The sequence below is a fragment of the Convolutriloba macropyga genome, chromosome 5, assembly GCF_964194025.1.
Source record: "Convolutriloba macropyga chromosome 5, txConMacr16.3, whole genome shotgun sequence".
Lineage (NCBI taxonomy): Eukaryota > Metazoa > Xenacoelomorpha > Acoela > Convolutidae > Convolutriloba > Convolutriloba macropyga.
Window position 1 is genome coordinate 37,214,573 of NC_134472.1, and position 20,953 is coordinate 37,235,525.

The 20,953-nt window shown below is 35.6% G+C and overlaps 1 protein-coding gene across 1 annotated transcript in view; it reads right to left on the reverse strand.

Moving 5' to 3' along the window:
- Positions 1-20,953, reverse strand: part of LOC142340360 (trypsin-7-like) — a 66,464-nt gene that overhangs the window by 41,735 nt on the left and 3,776 nt on the right. Inside the window, exons 3-4 of the mRNA XM_075390934.1 lie at positions 13,270-13,444; positions 13,010-13,157 (exon numbers count right to left, since the gene is read on the reverse strand). Coding sequence (XP_075247049.1) covers positions 13,010-13,157; positions 13,270-13,444 — 323 coding nt within the window. The remainder of the gene's footprint in view (positions 1-13,009; positions 13,158-13,269; positions 13,445-20,953) is intronic.

The following is a 20,953-nucleotide window of genomic DNA, read 5'->3' on the forward strand; positions in this document are numbered from 1 at the left end:
CCTTGACTGTGCTGAAAACCACTTTTTATGAAAACGCACAAGAATATTTTTTGGGCTCGAAATTTGACGACCTATTAAGTACGTTTTTCCCAGACCAGCTAGATCACCAATTAGGGCTCCTTTGGAACCTACTAGGAATATGACACTCCTACGTAGACCCTCAATTCAATTGAACAAGTCCTTGACTGTGCTGAAAACCACTTTTTATGAAAACGCACAAGAATATTTTTTGGGCTCGAAATTTGACGACCTATTAAGTACGTTTTTCTCAGACCAGCTAGATCAACACTTAGGGCTCCTTCAGAACCTACTAGGACTATGACACTCCTACGTAGACTCTCAATTCAATTGAACAAGTCCTTGACAAGGCCGAAAATCACTTTTTATAAAAACGCACAAGAATATTTTTTGAGCTCAAAATTTGACAACCTATTAAGTACGTTTTTCCCAGACCAGCTAGATCAACAAATAGGGCTCTATTAGAACCTACTAGGACTATGACACTCCTACGTAGACTCTCAATTCAATTGAACAAGTCCTTGACTGTGCTGAAAACCACTTTTTATGAAAACGCACAAGAATATTTTTTGGGCTCGAAATTTGACGACCTATTAAGTACGTTTTTCCCAGACCAGCTAGATCACCAATTAGGGCTCCTTTAGAACCTACTAGGAATATGACACTCCTACGTAGACCCTCAATTCAATTGAACAAGTCCTTGACTGTGCTGAAAACCACTTTTTATGAAAACGCACAAGAATATTTTTTGGGCTCGAAATTTGACGACCTATTAAGTACGTTTTTCCCAGACCAGCTAGATCAACAATTAGGGCTCCTTTAGAACCTACTAGGACTATGACACTCCTACGTAGACTCTCAATTCAATTAAACAAGTCCTTGACAAGGCCGAAAATCACTTTTTATAAAAACGCACAAGAATATTTTTTGAGCTCAAAATTTGACAACCTATTAAGTACGTTTTTCACAGACCAGCTAGATCAACAATTAGGGCTCTATTAGAACCTACTAGGACTATGACACTCCTGCGTAGACTCTCAATTCAATTGAACAGGACCTTGACTAGGCTGAAAATCACTTTTTATGAAAACGCACAAGAATATTTTTTGAGCTCGAAATTTGACAACCTATTAAGTACGTTTTTCTCAGACCAGCTAGATCAACACTTAGGGCTCCTTCAGAACCTACTAGGACTATGACACTCCTACGTAGACTCTCAATACAATTGAACAAGTCCTTGACTAGGCTGAAAGAGACTTTTTATGAAATTGCATAAGAATAATTTTTGAGCTCGAAATTTGACAACGTATTAAGTAACTTTTTCTCAGACCAGCTAGATCAACAATTATCCCTCCATTAGAACCTACTAGGACTATGACACTCCAACTTAGACCCTCAAATCATTTGAACAAGTCCTTGACTATACTGAAAGAGACTTTTTATGAAACTGCATAAGAATAATTTTTGAGCTCGAAATTTGACAACGTATTAACTACTTTTTTCTCAGACCAGCTAGATCAACAATTAGCCCTCCAATAGAACCTACTAGGAATATGACATTCCTACGTAGACCCTCATTTCAATTGAACAAGTCCTTGACTGTGCTGAAAACCACTTTTTATGAAAACGCACAAGAATATTTTTTGGGCTCGAAATTTGACGACCTATTAAGTACGTTTTTCCCAGACCAGCTAGATCAACAATTAGGGCTCCTTTAGAACCTACTAGGACTATGACACTCCTACGTAGACTCTCAATTCAATTGAACAAGTCCTTGACTGTGCTGAAAACCACTTTTTATGAAAACGCACAAGAATATTTTTTGGGCTCGAAATTTGACGACCTATTAAGTACGTTTTTCCCAGACCAGCTAGATCACCAATTAGGGCTCCTTTAGAACCTACTAGGAATATGACACTCCTACGTAGACCCTCAATTCAATTGAACAAGTCCTTGACTGTGCTGAAAACCACTTTTTATGAAAACGCACAAGAATATTTTTTGGGCTCGAAATTTGACGACCTATTAAGTACGTTTTTCTCAGACCAGCTAGATCAAAACTTAGGGCTCCTTCAGAACCTACTAGGACTATGACACTCCTACGTAGACTCTCAATTCAATTGAACAAGTCCTTGACAAGGCCGAAAATCACTTTTTATAAAAACGCACAAGAATATTTTTTGAGCTCAAAATTTGACAACCTATTAAGTACGTTTTTCCCAGACCAGCTAGATCACCAATTAGGGCTCCTTTAGAACCTACTAGGAATATGACACTCCTACGTAGACCCTCAATTCAATTGAACAAGTCCTTGACTGTGCTGAAAACCACTTTTTATGAAAACGCACAAGAATATTTTTTGGGCTCGAAATTTGACGACCTATTAAGTACGTTTTTCCCAGACCAGCTAGATCAACAATTAGGGCTCCTTTAGAACCTACTAGGACTATGACACTCCTACGTAGACTCTCAATTCAATTAAACAAGTCCTTGACAAGGCCGAAAATCACTTTTTATAAAAACGCACAAGAATATTTTTTGAGCTCAAAATTTGACAACCTATTAAGTACGTTTTTCCCAGACCAGCTAGATCAACAATTAGGGCTCTATTAGAACCTACTAGGACTATGACACTCCTACGTAGACTCTCAATTCAATTGAACAAGTCCTTGACTGTGCTGAAAACCACTTTTTATGAAAACGCACAAGAATATTTTTTGGGCTCGAAATTTGACGACCTATTAAGTACGTTTTTCCCAGACCAGCTAGATCACCAATTAGGGCTCCTTTAGAACCTACTAGGAATATGACACTCCTACGTAGAGCCTCAATTCAATTGAACAAGTCCTTGACTGTGCTGAAAACCACTTTTTATGAAAACGCACAAGAATATTTTTTGGGCTCGAAATTTGACGACCTATTAAGTACGTTTTTCCCAGACCAGCTAGATCAACAATTAGGGCTCCTTTAGAACCTACTAGGACTATGACACTCCTACATAGACTCTCAATTCAATTGAACAAGTCCTTGACTAGGCTGAAAATCACCTTTTATGAAAACGCACAAGAATATTTTTTGGGCTCGAAATTTGACGACCTATTAAGTACGTTTTTCCCAGACCAGCTAGATCAACAATTAGGGCTCCTTTAGAACCTACTAGGACTATGACACTCCTACGTAGACTCTCAATTCAATTAAACAAGTCCTTGACAAGGCCGAAAATCACTTTTTATGAAAACGCACAAGAATATTTTTTGAGCTCAAAATTTGACAACCTATTAAGTACGTTTTTCCCAGACCAGCTAGATCAACAATTGGGGCTCTATTAGAACCTACTAGGACTATGACACTCCTGCGTAGACTCTCAATTCAATTGAACAAGACCTTGACTAGGCTGAAAATCACTTTTTTATGAAAACGCACAAGAATATTTTTTGAGCTCGAAATTTGACAACCTATTAAGTACGTTTTTCTCAGACCAGCTAGATCAACACTTAGGGCTCCTTCAGAACCTACTAGGACTATGACACTCCTACGTAGACTCTCAATTCAATTGAACAAGTCCTTGACTAGGCTGAAAATCACTTTTTTATGAAAACGCATAAGAAAATTTTTTGAGCTCGAAATTTGACAACCTATCAAGTACTTTATTCTAAGACCAGCTAGATCAACAATTATGGCACCCTTATAAACTACTAGGACTATGACACTCCTACGTCGACTCTCAATTCAATTGAACGAGTCCTTGACTAGGCTGAAAATACTTTTTATGAAGACGCACAAGAAAATTTTTTGAGCTCGAAATTTGACAACATATTAAGTACGTTTTTCTCAGACCAGCCAGATCAACAATTAGGGCTCCTTTAGAACCTACTAGGAATATGACACTCCTATGTAGACTCTCAATTCAATTGAACAAGTCCTTGATTGTGCTCAAAATCACTTTTTATGAAAACGCACAAGAAAATTTTTTGAGCTCGAAATTTGACAACCTATTAAGTACGTTTTTCCCAGACCAGCTAGATCAACAATTAGGGCTCCTTTAGAACCTACTAGGACTATGACACTCTTACGTAGACTCTCAATTCAATTGAACAAGTCCTTGACTAGGCTGAAAATCACTTTTTATGAAAACGCACAAGAATCTTTTTTGAGCTCGAAATTTGACAACCTATTAAGTACGTTTTTCCCAGACCAGCTAGATCAACAATTAGGGCTCCTTTAGAACCTACTAGGACTATGACACTCTTACGTAGACTCTCAATTCATTTGAACAAGTCCTTGACAAGGCTGAAAATCACTTTTTTATGAAAACGCACAAGAATATTTTTTGAGCTCGAAATTTGACAACCTATTAAGTACTTTATTCTAAGACCAGCTAGATCAGAAAATGGCTTTGCAAAAACAACTCCAGTGAGGTGAGATTTCAGGCCAAAAGAGCGCCTCGAAAAACCGAAGCTGTGCGGTGCAAAGCAAACCAGACTAAAAAAGAAAACGAAAGCAAACAAAAAAATGCAAAAATGAAAAACCAAGAAGAGCGCAAAGCTTCAACGAACCTTCTTGCTTTGCAAGAACACATTCCCACGATGTGGGAACACGAACCAGAAAACCGGTCCGAAAACAGCAGCTCTGCGGTGCAGAGCAAACCAGACCGAAAACGAAAGCAAACAAAAAAAGGCAAAAAAGAAAAACCAAGATAAGCGCAAAGCTTCAACGAACCTTCTTGCTTTGCAAGAACACATTCCCACGATGTGGGAACACGGACCAGAAAACCAGTCCGAAAACCGCAGCTCTGCAATGCAGAGCAAACCAGACCGAGAGAAAGCGAAAGCTAGCCAAGCTAGCGAGCAAAGAAGCGGGAAGAACTCACCTGGGAGACGGCAGCAGAGAAGCAAAGCAAGAACTCTGAAAAAACATTTTGTTAGTACACATAAAAGAACATCAAAGACAACACACAAGACGCACGGCCACCCCCACCCCGCGACACCCTCCCAAGAAGAGCAGGTGGCGTTTTGGGGGGGTCGTTTGGGGGGGGGGGTGGCACCAAACCGCCACCCCCCCCCCAAACGACCCCCCCAAAACGCAAAACGACCCCCACCCCCCCCCCCCAAACACCAAAAAACCAACGCCAAATTTTGGCATGAGTTCCGGAACAATGCCATGGAACTCAGATCGCGCGGAAAAGCATCTACCAAAGGTGTCAACCGGATGGTGTCAACCGCTCCAGGAGGTCAAACCGGGGCCAAGTTCCCTGGCCAATTTCTCGAAAACGGCTGAACAAAAAAAACGCCCTTAGTACAGTTGGTAGCACTGCTTGAGATACGCATCATATTAAAAAATGAGCCCAATCGGTTCTTTCTTCGAGGAGTTATAGCAAAAAGAAGGTACCGTACGAAATGACCATGGAGGAGAGATACACCACCTCCAGAGCTAAAATTGAACACCTAAACCACAGAAAATGATATATAAAGTATACATATTCGGAATCTGCGTGAAACGGGCTGTTCAAAACACTAATTTTCCAAAACACAGTTCAAAGTTTCAAGGTGACAAAACGGTGTCAACGCTGGTGTCAACCTCTTCTGGGGCTAAAACGAGGGCAAGTTTACTGGCCAATTTCTCTAAAACGGCTGAACAAAAATAAACGTCCTTACTACAGTTTGTAGCACGGCTTGAGATACGCATCAGATTAAAAAATGAGCCCAATCGGTTCATTCTTCGAGGAGTTATAGCAAAAATAAGGTACCGTACCATATGCTTCAGAAGCACAAGTCTTCATCTGAACTCATCAAACTCATAACCAAGGAGTTTGGTTATAACAACCAAATTTTGTGACAACCTTTGCCATATCACAGGGGATCTACCCAGCCATATTTCAACGTTCCACAACGTTTTTGACCAAGTTTTTATCGGCTCGGCAGGTGGGTCTTCTCTCCAATATGGCCAAAACTGACTGTCCCTGTACCGGTCAATATTTCCAAACTGGTAAGGAAAACGCTATAAGTAATATATATAGTCTGAAAGCTCTGCTCATGACACGTTCAAATATGCAAAAAATCCAAAATCGGTGCACTCTACGAGGAGATATTTCAAAAACAAGGCGTCGTACCAGGACCCCAAAATGGAAGAAGAAATGAGCTGCAGAGCTAAAATTGACCATCGAGACTCCAGAAAACACCCTATGATTTATACAGGGAATTACTCCCCACTATCTGAGGATTCTAAAACACTATAATATGTACCTTAAATCCACTGTTTTGTGGTACCGAAAATTGGGTCACCCATGATAGCCCGAAAATTCGGACTATTTCAAATTTGAACATTAATAACTTTTTGGTTAGGCCGATTTGGGAAACCAACCAAACACTGCAAACAAGAGGGGTTCAGTGCTAACAAAATGCGACCACTCCCGTTTAATTTGGTACAGTACTTTAGAAGATATTAACAAAGTACTGTTCTGTACCCCATTTTTTGGGCTAAAATCGAAGCCCAAAATCTCCGGAACCGACGTAAAACAACGTGAAACAGCGTTCCCGGCGTACTTGTGGGTGTAATTCTGGTCCACTTCCACGTTCTAGGTCACGGCAAACCTTCATGGTGAGGTGGGAAAAAATTTCCCACCTCACCATGAAGGTTATGATGTTTTGTGTGTTTTGACATAAAACAACATCCACAGAAATTTCATGAAATCGCCAAAAAAGAAAAATGTTGAGTTAACCCCAATATTTGATACAATTAGCTTCCACAACTTAAATAGTGTCTAGAAAACACAAAACGCAGGACGAAACAGTTGTTCCATTAAGCAAAACACCACTCAACCACAAAATTTGAGAACAGATGCATTTTTCCGCAATTCATCTTTGAATAGCAGCTCTCAAGAATATTTTTTGGACTGTGACGAGCCATTCCAGTGAAGAACGTCTTAAAAGCAACATGTCAGGCCAATAACCACTCGTTTTGGTCAAAAAATGAGTGAAAAATTCGAAAAAGTTTAAAACATTAAGTTCGTTTTTCAATGTGATAAAACAAGTTCTTTCCTCCAACTTTTTGAAATATTTGCCAACTTGAGAAACTAATAAACAAGGCAATTAGGATGGGTTTCAGACGATCAAAAATTCGACATTGCCCGTCCATTTTGGTACAGTAGTTTGGGAGAAATTGTCAAACACATGAAGCGTACCCCCGACTTTTTGGCTAATGGGAGACACCAACTTCTCTATCAAATAAGCAGAACGGCTAAAAACGGCGCCACGTGGACAATTCTGGTTACAATTCGAGTCCACTCAGTAGTTATGAACACCCAAAACCTCTACCGCGAATTGGGAAAAAATTCCCACCTCGCTCTAAAGGCCAGCGTGTTTTGTGTGATTTGAAAAAAAAGAACTCAAACAAGAATTCATGATTTCGCAATAAACAAAAAATGATGAACTTTCAAAAATTAAAGATTCCAAAAATCTAAAGGAGCCAACAGAAGAGCATGTTGTAATCAGTAATTTAGGAGATATTGATGCACTATAAGAGACACAAAAACCAAAATTTCGGGCCCTGATGAAAGACAGATACCAATTTTTTTTTGGCCTTAAATAACTTTTTCACCAGAATGGTTCAGGCAACGGGAATGACGGGACAACAAGAACGGTTCAGTATCAGGTAAATGCGACTAAAATCTATTAGTTTGGGTATGTGCTTTAGGAGATTCGCTTCAAAAACTACAATGTCTCGAAAAACGCTTCATAAATTTTACCTTTTCAAATTTAGACTTAATTTTTTTGGTCAGGTTGATTTAAAAAATCAACTGAATGGAATGCCAGAAGTGTTTAGGAACAACGAGTTGCTACCTCTGAGAGTCAATTTGATACGAAAATTTAGGAGATATGAATAAAAAGGTAAAACAATACTTCGATTTCAGGACCTGATGAGAGAGATATCAAATTTATTTGTCTTTGGTTTTGAGCAACTTTTTCACCAGAAAGATTCAGGCAACGGCAAAGAAGGGAAAACAAGAACAATTCAGTATCAAGCAAAGACGACTAAACCCGATTAATATAGTAAAATACTTGAGGCGATTTTCTTGAAATACCACATCATTTCAAAAACGCTTTATAAACTTTAACTTTTCAAATTTAAACTCAATTTTTTTTGGGCAAATTGATTTAGAAGATCGACTACATGTCGAGCCAGAACGGTTTAAGAACAACAAATTGCTATCTCTAAGCTCAATTTGATCCAGTATTTTAGGAGATATCAACAAAAAGCTAAAACAAAAACTTCGATTTCAGGCCCTGATGAGAGACAGATATCAATTTTTTGTCTTTGGCCTTGAATAAATTCTTCAATAGAATGGTTCAGGCAACGGCACAGTAGGAAAAGCAAAAAAAGTTCACCATCAAGCTAGAGCGACCAAACTCGATTAATTTGGTGATGTGCTTTAAGAGATTTTCTTGAAATACTACATCATTTCAAAAAATGCTTTGTAAAATTTACCTTTTCAAATTCACATATAATTTCTTAGGTCAGGATGATTTAGAAAATCAGTTAATTGGGCAGACAAGAAGGGTTTAGGAACAACAATTTTTTACGCTGAAAATCAATTTGATGCCTTATTTTTGGAGATATCAATAAAAACGTAAATTAAAATCTCGATTTCAGGCTCTGCGAGACAGATATTTTTTGATACCTTTATTTTTCATCCTTGGTCTTGAATAACTTGTTTACCACAACGGTTCAGGCAAGGTTATAGAAGGAAAAACAAGAGCGGTTTGGAATCAAGCAAATGGGACCAACCCCGATTAATATTGTAACGTACTTTAGGAGATATTCTGTAAATACTTATTAGTATCCGATTTTTCGGGCTCGTCCGCAACCATATTCAAACGACATTTAAATGACGCAACTCGGTCCAATATTTGTTTCATTTTTGTAAATTAAATGTTAGTGACTTTTCGCTATGTCACTGAAAATTCAAAGAAGGCGTTACCTACCTAAGCCAGCAACAACAGCAAGTTTAATTATCTTCACCCATTTGACTATTTAGAAGACGAAGTGTTAACAGAAATAACTTTTCAAACGACAATCGAACTATTTTTGTGGGAAAAAGTAGTTCAAAATGGGCTGAAATTTTTTTGCTTCTAAATTTTTTCAAAAGCGCTGAATTTTTTCGACGGATGCGCTGAATTTGCGCTGAAACTTTGTAAGAAATGCGCTGAAATTTCTTTTCTTCCAATTTTTCTCAAAGTGCTGAATTTTTTCGACGGATGCGCTGAATTTGCGCTGAAACTTTTTAAGAATTGCGCTGAAATTTTTTTGCTTCTAAATTTTTTCAAAAGCGCTGAATTTTTTCGACGGATGCGCTGAATTTGCGCTGAAACTTTTTAAGAATTGCGCTGAAATTTTTTTGCTTCTAAATTTTTTACAAAAGCGCTGAATTTTTTCGACGGATGCGCTGAATTTGCGCTGAAACTTTGTAAGAAATGCGCTGAAATTTTTTTTCTTCTAAATTTTTTCAAAAGCGCTGAATTTTTTCGACGGATGCGCTGAATTTGCGCTGAAACTTTGTAAGAAATGCGCTGAAATTTTTTTGCTTCTAAATTTTTTCAAAAGCGCTGAATTTTTTCGACGGATGCGCTGAATTTGCGCTGAAACTTTGTAAGAAATGCGCTGAAATTTTTTTGCTTCTAAATTTTTTCAAAAGCGCTGAATTTTTTCCACGGATGCGCTGAATTTGCGCTGAAACTTTGTAAGAAATGCGCTGAAATTTTTTTGCTTCTAAATTTTTTCAAAAGCGCTGAATTTTTTCCACGGATGCGCTGAATTTGCGCTGAAACTTTGTAAGAAATGCGCTGAATTTTTTTTGCTTCTAAATTTTTTCAAAAGCGCTGAATTTTTTCCACGGATGCGCTGAATTTGCGCTGAAACTTTGTAAGAATTGCGCTGAATAAAGTGCTGAAACTTATGCAAGAAATGTGCTGAAAAAGCGCTGAAATTATGTAAGAAGTCCGCTGAAAATGCGCTGAAATTTTGAATTTTCAGCGCCTTCTCCACATTTCAGCGCATTTCAGCGCATTCAGCGCATTTCTTACATAATTTCAGCGCATTCAGCGCATTTCTTACAAAATAATGCGCTGAAACGGCGCTGACCTCTCGACCCGGGTGTATTTTCAGTGTACGGAAGTTTTCGTTAGAGGCTAGCGCACTAACCAAATGGAACTTCAACAAGATTAACACAAACTTCACAAAATGGCTTATTTTGTGGTATATGGTGACAAATTTGGTCAGCATATTCCTTATTTTGTTTTTTGTGGAAAACGAGTGTAGATTGTGAAAAATGGTGACAAAAGTTGTCACCAGATTCCACAATTAAACATGTGAAAACGCGTTTAGTTAAATTTAATTTATCCAGTTGGTGTTGATTGTACTAAAGCAGAACTAATCCATCTTAAAACCCAATTGTAATTGCCGCTGAAATCCGGTAATTTCAATTCGGATAATGAAAAATTTTTTATATTAGCTGTTGAAAATTTCACAAAATAATCAAATTACGAATGTTTTCCATCATACTGGCCTTCCAGCAAAAAGTCATGAACAATAGATTGGAAAGAGTTTTATTTCTAATTAACATTTCTAAAAACATAATATAAAGTTTTTTTTTGGAATATGAGGTTAAACAGATGAGAGAAAAATGAAATAACTACTGATCACTTTTCTTAATGAAAGACTTTCCGCAAATTGATAAAGCAATTACGCATTCTTAGACAATTGATCGGGCACTATACTTCAGCCTGTACTGACTTGTTTTGCCAGCTTTACAAGCTGGTCTTTTTGAGTCGGCTCTAATAAAAATTTTAGCAGTTTTGTCCAAATAATTATTTTTTTAAATGAAAATATCTTAACTAGAAATTATAACCTATACTATCGAAACTTTTAGCCAAAATCATTCGCATGTGGTTGTTCTCTTAAATAAACAAATATTATATAATCAAACGTACACTGCAAATTTTAATTCATAATGTAGTTTGTGTAACTATGCATTATTTAGTTTGAATGATCCGGAACTGTTGACTCACTTTGTTTTTTTCAGCCTGTTTGAATTCGGATAATTAGCTACTTAAACGAAGATTAATTACTTGCTTATTTGTGGATTCTAAAGTACATAGCGTGTAAAATTGGAATTCCTTAAACTGTAGAAAATTGTAGTTTTTAATGTGAGCAATCTGAAGGGCGCGCTTTTGCATCTAATTCCACAAAATGACCAAACTGCCCATTTCGTGGAATTTGATGAAAAAAATTAAAGCAATTTCCAAACAATTCTTTCATGTCCATAATTCCATTTTTCAGCCAATTTTACATGTTTTGAGATATGTTTCATAGAAAACGATGGCTGAAAAGGGCCGAATTGCCCTTCGCATTGTGGTTGGCGCACTAGTATGTAGTGTTTCTGTAACTGCTAACTTGATTACTTTTAAAATCCCGTGGTCTAACGTAAGTTTTGCTCCAAATCATAATTGGAGAAAAATTCAACTACATATTACCTGATGTCAGTTTTTTACAAAATTAATTCTTGTGATATTTTTCGTGTCAAACAATAGACATGTCAAATAACTAAATTTTGATAATGAATTAGTAAGTAAGCCCAGCAAATCAAATGCTCTTGAAATTAAAATCAAACCAGGGTGAATTAGTAACTAAGGCTAATCTGGATTTGCTTTAAACTTTTTCAATTGAAAATTGACTTAGTGGGATTTAAAGTTTTTCTTATTGGCGTTTCTTTTTATGGAATGCGGGAGGTCATTATAACTTTTTATTGCAGAACGAACAAAACCATACCGCACCTTATTGCTTTTAAAGCTATATTTGCAGAAAAGTTTCTTTGTTCTATTTGATTCTGCAGTTGTCCGAGTCGGGAGTGGTTGGCCAAGTGTAATAACAAAAGACGAGAGAAGCCCCTTTTTCAATTTTCCAGAAATTACAATTTTTTTCTTAAAACAAACTAATTCGCAATAAGACTTTGCTCTTTTTGTAGTTATTTGGTGGAATCAGATTTCCTCCTATTGAAATTTGCTTTCAAGGCCCAGTTGATTTGTTTTTCTTTAGATGTTAGCTAATTTTTTCTGTTGAATATAACACGACCGCTGAGTAATCTAATTGACTGAAAACAAGTGCATTGAGAAGTTTGAGCATGTTTCTAGGTTTTTGAGTTTCTTATTAAATCGTTTTAGTGCCTTGAGCCGTCTTCCTAATTAAAAATTTTACCTCATTTTGAAATCTCAATTGACTGTCAACATGTACACCTAGGTATTTCGCCTCGGCTTTTTCAATAATATGGGAGTTGTTAACTATCAATGTTTCATTCTGATGTTTTTTGAAGTTTTTGTTGAATATAATGAACTTTTGTTAAATAATGAAATTTTACAAGATTATTGGCGCTGGCTGCTATTTTTGTTTATTTTCTTCAAGATTTTTGTCAGATGTCAGAATCAACGTATCATTTGCATATTGTATCAGTTCTGTATTGCTATAAGCGTACGTTTGCATATCAATGATAAAGATATTAAAAATGAGTGTACCCAGCACCGTACCTTGAAGAACTCCCCTATCAATTCTCATTTCATCAGATTTAAGTTTCTGTAAAACTGCCGCCTGCATTCGCTCGAATAAAAAACTTTTCATTAAATGGATTGCCGAGGTCTCAAAACGCAGTCTAACCAGTTTAGTTTCGAGTATTGAATGGTTTATTGAATCGAAAGCCTGTGAGAGATCTATCAATGCTGCTGAAACAAAATTGTTTTGTTCTGTTTCTTTCCTAATGAATGCAGTAATATACATCATAGCGTCTATGGTAGATCGTTTTTTTCGAAAGCCATATTTATTTTTACTGAAGAGTGTATTTTTGTTCAGGTAATCATTGATTTGATTCCTCAAAACAATTTCTATTATTTTAGAGAGGCACGGTAAACCTCTGTGTGTTAGACTTAATAATGAGCCTGTCACTAACATGCAGTTGTGAATTCATCAGATCTTGTTTCTTGCACTCAGGGTTTGAGCACTTATAGCCCCAGCCAGACACAGTCACCGTTTGCCCCTTCTGTACCCTGAACCCATCAGGTGGAAGAGGCAGGGGCTGTATTTTGCCACTGACAAACCTGAACGGCGTAAGCAAATCAGTAACCTGTTTTCAACTCTTACCAGATTACCTGGGTTGAGCATCTGATTATTTCATACCTCGACCTCTAAGCTAGGATTCTTGTCACCTACCGAATCGTTTTGTCTTTCGGCAGCATGAGCAGACCCAGATCAATGTTACTGTCCGGGTGCATTTGAATAGATTCCCTGTCGAGAGTGACTTGATTCTCACTCTTTTTGTGATCAGCTGCTCCCATGCTCAGCCAAATCACTGTCGCTTTCTTCAAACAATGTTTTGCAGTCACTACTAAATAACAAGCCAACACATGTGATTGTTAAAAGAAAGAAAGAATTTTGCACGGTTTCACATCCAAAAGTCATACAACAGCACTATAGTGAAATTGTAACGAACACTAATTTTCATTGCAATTTATTTGTCATCTGACCTCTATATTTGAGCTACTTAAACAAATGTTTTTACAACCGTATATGCCCGATTTGCCATAAAATTTCAGCAGCCCTTCCATATAAAAAAGAGATAAAGTTACGGACCACGCCAAATGATGGAAAAAAATTGAAAAAAAAATTGTACGAAAGAAACTCGTGTCATATTTAGTACCGTGTCACAGTTTCATTTTAAAGCTGAAAGAAGTAATGTAGACGCGGTCATGCTTGCGATTGAAAATCCTTGCAAAAATCTGACTGAAAAATCTTTGTCGCATCATTATACAGTTCTGGGTTTAAATACGGCACGAAATTAAGAATTATTATGTTCGTGCCGTATTTACATCTAGAACTTGTATCAGAACCGGAACATCCTTAAGGTAGATAAAACAAATAACTAAAATTTGTAGTGATTAAGGGTTCAGAGGTCCTGTTTTCAATCTACTATGTTCTTATCTCAATAATTTCAAATATTTTGTTTACAAATTGCAGAACATTTTACTAGCATGGGTTTCTTTAACACCTGCTTTTCCTAAGGCTGGGTAGCTGGTCAATAATTTCTGTTCTTTTATGTGAATGATATGCATAAAACAAACGAAAGTGACAACTTTTAAGATCCTCAATCTGATTTAATCTATATCCTGATAAAACTGCTACATTTTTTGTTGCTAATGGAGCGGGGAGAAAGCATCCTTGTGCAACAAAATGAAAACTTAGCAGGACCAGTCCCGCATCACAGTTCTAAGAACTGAAAAAAACAAACATGAAGTAACTTTAGTTCACTATTAGAGAACTAAGTTTATTGGAACGGCGAGAATACACCCTAAGGCAAGAAAATGAAAACATAGCGGGACCTGTCTTGAATTACAATTCAGCGAATTGAACAAATGCTAACAAAAATCAATTTTATTTAACTCTTAGAAAAATAAGGATAACATAACTACTTGAAAAAACGTAAAATTCGAAATTCCTTTGCACCATGGGAGTTAAAACATCAAACTCCAACATTGTAGGAAGCCACTGAGAAACAAAATGAAAAGGTAACTAACTTTTGACGAAAACCTCTTTTTAAGTTGTCACTAAAAACAAGTGGCATCCAAACCATTGACAGATGCGCATAAAATTTGAAGTCTTTAACATCCATTGCACTAAACAAAGTCAGACAGCGCGTACCAACTTCAAGGAAAACAAATTGGGTACTACAAAACAAAAGTAACATCAAATGCAGGCTACAATGAACTTTTAAATAATTTTCTAAAAAAAACTAATTCCAAAGCGATAAAACTTTTTCGCAATAAACTGAAAATTTTTGTCGATTCGATTATTGTTCCGACCCCCACATTAATGGGGAGGGAGGAAATATATACTCAACTGGTTTTTTTTCTCTTCAGTCAATTTTGGCCGACCGATATATTCGTCGTAGAGAATTGTGCGTGGTATCATTAAAAAACCCGCCCATTGTAGAATACGGAATTGAAAAGATTTTCGTGTTTTACAGGGAGTTATCGAGGTTTAATTTTTTGTGAACTTTCGATTGTTTTTGTTCACATTTTCAGTAATTTTTGCTAAAATTTGGCACAATTTCTCTAATATAATTCAAAATGAGTTAAAGTTTTTAACGGCAATGTGTTGAGTTACCGTTAGAGATAGAAGAGCGTTGCCGAATTGTTTGATTGAAGTTTTTTTGACTAAAAGTTTTGTCAAACTTTTCAAAATTCAAACTTTTTTCATCAAAAAATTCACAAAATATGCTTTTTTTGATCCACTTTGTTAAAGTTTGCCAGTCTTAGTGACCTAGAAATCTTAACAAATACTCCCTAATTTCAAAAAGAACGCTAGTTGCAATTAGCCGCCGTATGAAAGTCTTCTTGAATTAAATATTTGCTGTTTTTTGCAGATATAACTCGTGAATTATACAAAAGGCATTTTTTTCACTTTTTGAAGAATTCCACTCAACAATTGGTCCAATTCGCAAAAATTTGGAACACTTGGTTGGTTTGCTGGGCGCGCGACAAAATCAAGGAGAGGTTTAAAAATATCATGGACCCTTAGAATCAGAGATTTTTTGGTTTTTATTTTGATGCTGCCTTTTTTTCAAATTACTTTGCTTTAGTTTTTTAATGTTAATTTACGTTTAATGTTAGTTTACGTAAAATTGGGGTCAAATGTAAATACAGTTTCTTTTCAGAGAACCAAATGGTTTTATGGATTTGAGGAAGAGTTTTATTAAAATTTAACTGAATTCTTGTCTTTTGCCTTCAATTGATATTCTTTTGGCCGTCTATTTTTAAGTTTAACCACTCAAAATTCTAAATTTGTTCCTCAAGAGGTGCAAGTGAACCTTCCCTTCTCATTCGGTTGTTACCTAATGTCTCTTATGTTATTGAATGTATTTGTTTCAAGGGAATTTCTGTGATTTTTTGAACTTGTCAATTTTTTTAATTTATTTTAGTCAACGTTTTGCTTATTCTCAGTAAGTACAGGTCAATCTGAAAGATCACTCCTTAAAATAAAAACTAATTTTGTGAACAAATCTTTCAACAGAAGGTTTTTTTGCTTTTGTTACTACGAGTTCTATACAAAATTCTCTGATTTTTGTGCATAACTGCCCGTTTTTGCTGTTTTTGTTTCTTTTGTAAATTGTCACATTATTTAAAAATTTAACCGAAAAAAGCTTTACACAATTTTTGTTTTCATAACATACGGTTTGAGGGGCTGCGACACCGTTTTCTTGCAGAAATTGGTAGAGTTTTTTATTTTTACCATTTATTTGTTGTTAATTTTTGTTGTCATATGCTAAATATTGTTTAATTAATGGTCTAAGTGGCCAACTCTAGATAAACAAGTGAACCTAAATAACCGAGATCGGTTAATAACTAAGGGTTGTTTTGACTTTTGAATTGAATTTCTAAAAAAAAAGAAAAATAGTATTCTTCAACTCATCCCTTTTTGTTCTGGTTTGCGTTTTTTTCGTATTTTACAATGTTGTATCGTTTTCGTAAATTAGCCTCATTATTTTGAGCTATTTTTATTTTTAAAGTTTTGTTGAATCGAACAATAATTTTTCTGTTGTTTAAACTTTTTAAATGATGTCTGCAGGGCTTAGACATTTTGTTTCAGAAGAATTTTGTGAAATTTAGATACTTTTCAGTTTTTGTGGTTCTTTTTGTTGCCATTTTCTGATAGTTGTTTTACAAAAAGTTGTTATTATGACCAAAGGAGACGCAAATGAAGTTGTTATATTCTCGTGGTTAATATCTTATGGTTACTCGCGGTTAAATTTAACGGCTTCAATACTGTGGTTTTGTAAAGTTGTTTGTGAAACTTATTAGTTGAGCTAGTATTTAATGATTTTTTATAGTCTTATGATTTAGTCTCATTAATAACTGTAGAAAACTGTCGTAATTAGTTTTCCGAATAGTTGCAAGACAAACTGTCTACTCTTTTAGTCGAAGGCTTTTGTTGGCTATGAATTTTGAAAATATTTGTTTTTAATAAAAAAAGAGATAGATATTTGAGATCTGTCAATTTTATTTCTGTTAAATTGTAGCTAAGCATCTCTATTTACAATTCTTCTCTATTATCTTTTGAAATACAATTTGCTCTTTATAACGGTTTTATTTTCCTCAAATGGTCTTTCTTCTTGGAACAACCAGTTTTCATAAAACCAATTTTTGTGAATTTTGCAAATTTGGCCTTTTTTGTAGGTTTTTATATTCTTTTCACAGTATCACAACAATTGGCGTCATTTGACTTACAAATTTTGACACCTGCAAAAAATTCAAACAAAGATTTTCATTGTCTTGAATGATCAGCTTAATATTTGATTGATTGGGGGGACATCGTTTTCGTGCAAATTTTTTCGTGCAAATTTTTCGTTTTTGCCTGTAATTGTCGTTCTTTTCGTGGTCGTAGACATATCTTGGATAGTGAAAGGCTTCAGTCGCTCTCATTTGAGGTACAAAAACTCTCTCAATGATTTCATTTGATGCGTAATGTTCTAATCAATTCAAATTAAATTCTTTTTGTTTTTAAAAAAAGCAATGTTTTAATAAAATTTTGCCGCTTTTGCTCATTTCTAGCCGATCTGTTGCCAAGTCTTATTGAGGAAATTTTGTTTCAAGTCGCATTTTGTTCCAAAAAGTACCGGTTGATCTTCTTAGTATAATTTTGATCTGATGCATTTTTGATTTGGTAATTAGTGGTTTTCAAAAAATGGACAAGGAGTTTTGGTCGTAATTAATATTTTTAACCATTTGATTTTTATTGCCGTTTTTTCTGGTAGCCATATTATGGTAGCCACAGGTCTCATAGGCCATCTAGAGTAGATTGTTTTATTCTTTTAGTAGTTTGTTAAACGTTATGTTGATATGTTAATTTTTTTTATCTCTTCCTCATTTGGTAGACAATTAAGTGAAAAATGTAGATGAGCGGGGTCGGAACTTAATGTACGAACGCACTTTACCGAACATCCTTGTTTCAATTATAGCAAGTTAGAGAGCAATGAGAACTATCATTAATGACTAATCAGCAGAACAGCAAAAGAAACCAAATACAAAACGGGAAGAATCAAATCCAAAAAAAATTATGATTTCTTTCTAAAACAAATTTAAAGTCTTTAAAAGTGTAAGCTATAAAAAAATTAAATAGGATGAAATCGACTTATTACATAGACTTATTAGAGAACTTAGAATCCTATCGTCATTGAGACTAAGTGACTTAACAAGAAAAACTTCAAGAACAAAAACTTCAAGAAAAATAAAAAAATGAATAGTTTTTGAAAACAAGATGTGCCAAAGTCAAAAAGAAGATTAGCCCACAAATGCCTAATAAAAGGGGCCATCAAGACCTCTCATTAATGCGACTAAGTGAAAAAATAACTAAAAACCGACAAAAAGTGGTGCAGGCTGAAAAAATTAATAGTTTTTGAAAATTAGTGCAGTCAAAAAAGTTAAAGCCGTTAGTTGCGAATTATAAACTTTCAATTGAAAAAAAATGAGACACAAGAGAGACGCTGAAATTTTTATACAAATCGGTGTTATGTGACAGAGTAGAGAGAGTAAAAAATCCATAGATTCGATAATAAATTTTTGAATACAAGGAATGTCAAATTTGTTAAAACAGCTAGATTTCGATGCGAATCACTAATTAAGTTAAATTATGACTCAAAACAGAGCAATTGAAATACAACAATTGGTTGTAGTTCATGCGCAAAAACAGCCTCTAAATATTTTAAAAAAAGGTTGCATTTTGAGGTATTTAAGCAACTGCAACTGTTCATCACTTTTTTTAAATGGAGACGAAAAAAGCAGCAAAATCAGACACCAATTTCTCACTTAACTGTAACGCGGTTTGAAAAAATGTCATGCCTTGAAGCAAAACTACTCGTTTTCTGCTCGTCTTAATACTGAATCGTGATATTACTGCTCCAATTTGACCTCTCATTGAGGAAATTGTGAACAGATCTTAACAAAAGAGAGCTCTTTAGATTGTAGAAAAAACAGCCGAATAGGTTATCTAAGAAGTATTTAAGACGCACATCAAAGCTGTTTAAAAGGTGTTCATAATATTGAGTGAGCTATTTCTGAGGCTTATTTTGCCTTATGAAAAGCCAAGTCATCAAGGTCTTTAAAAGCTATTTTTAGCCAATTGTCTGTCACGACCTATTTTTTTTTACAAAATTTTAAACCTTGATGTATGCTTTCAGTCAGTTGTATATCTATAACACATAATTGGAGTAAATTTTTAGAAAGAGCCTTACAGATGTTTAGATTAAGATTCGTGTACATATTGCTTGCTATAAACAACAATAATCTTCGTCGTCCGGTTTTTAGAGAAGAGGGTTTTTACAGCAAACGTTTTCCACTGAGGAACTAAAGAAAGTCTCTTTTTAAATAATTGTTTTTTGAGTTTTTTATTTATGGTTATTTATGGTTTATACAATCCTTTGGTTTATAAATTTGAAATCAAACTTGATGGTTAAAACACCTGGAAAACATGTGACCCATGCATTAAATATCACCCACCATTTGCTTTCCCTGAACGGTCTTTTCACGTACTCTTCTAGATAATATAGTACACGACACCAAAATTTTTGATAAAAAGTAATGTATTTTTTCCATGGTATTGTTGAATCTGAAATTAAATTGAGAAGTGCTATACTTTGAAGAGATCGTATGACAAACAAAAATTGTTCTTGAAACTTTAGTAATTGAGGGGTCAAACTAATGAAAAGACTAATAAAGTCGAGGTTGGGTGAGGGATTAGTTTTCTATCTTAATTACAGAGTTTAGCACGAGCATAGTAACTCTATGCCTCTGCCGGTCCCAAGCCCTGGTTGAGAAAGGAGGAGGGTAAAACCCACAAAAAAAATTATACTGGAAGACTCTCAAGAAGTCGGTTGTTAACTTGACTAGGGGGTCTTCCGACAGCTGCCTTGCTATTTTATTACTAACGAGATCATAAAAAACTTGGTAAAGCTTTATTTCGGCACCTTATTGATCTTGATGCGGCCCTTATACGGTAACTTAAAAAACTTATGACCTGGAGCACCACTAAATTGGCCTTAGTTTTTCATCCATAGTTTTTTCATAGGCCGACTCACGGTCTTTTCGTACCCAATATCGTTCCATCACTGTCTTTCTTGAAGTCGATCTACGGTCTTCTCGTACACAATATCTGTCAACCTTCTTTTTTGTTCCTCAACTTTTTTCAGTTCATCTGTTAATCTGCTTAATTGGCAGAATTCAAAACTACACAGAAAAGCAGATGCCGGAGTTTCTACAGAGCTAAGAAAGCCAAAATTCTAAAATTTTGACCAAACAGTCCATAAAACTAGCTTCGTTGATTAAATTTCATCGGCTCTTTTCCATTATAGCGCCTTTTGTAGTATATTTACCATGATGGGGGGAGGGGGCTATAATGGGAAAGAACCCTTCCAACAGCCCTTTCAACTGAAAAAACTTGATAATTTCTGCCAAACCTTTCTTCAATGCCAGACTGCAAACCTTCTCATAATATAAAGTTTAAGGCCTTTTTTTGCAAGTCGCAACCGAAAAAAAAGAAACAATTTTGTACTACATTGTATGAGTATTAAATAAGGACGTTCATCTCCTAAGTCGATCTACGGTCTTTTGATACCCAAATATTGTCAACCACAGGCTTTTCAGAAGTCGTCTCACGATTTGTTTTATAACTGACGATGGTCGATATATAGGCTTTTCATAAGTCGACTCACCGTCCTTTGATAGCTATTATGGCCGCTTCAAAGTTTTTTCATCGTCTTTTACTAGGTATTTATGTGGTGGACCGTGACGCGTATCGGTTGACCCGTGATCGACGCCGACCAATATCGGTCAGCAATTAAAGTTGA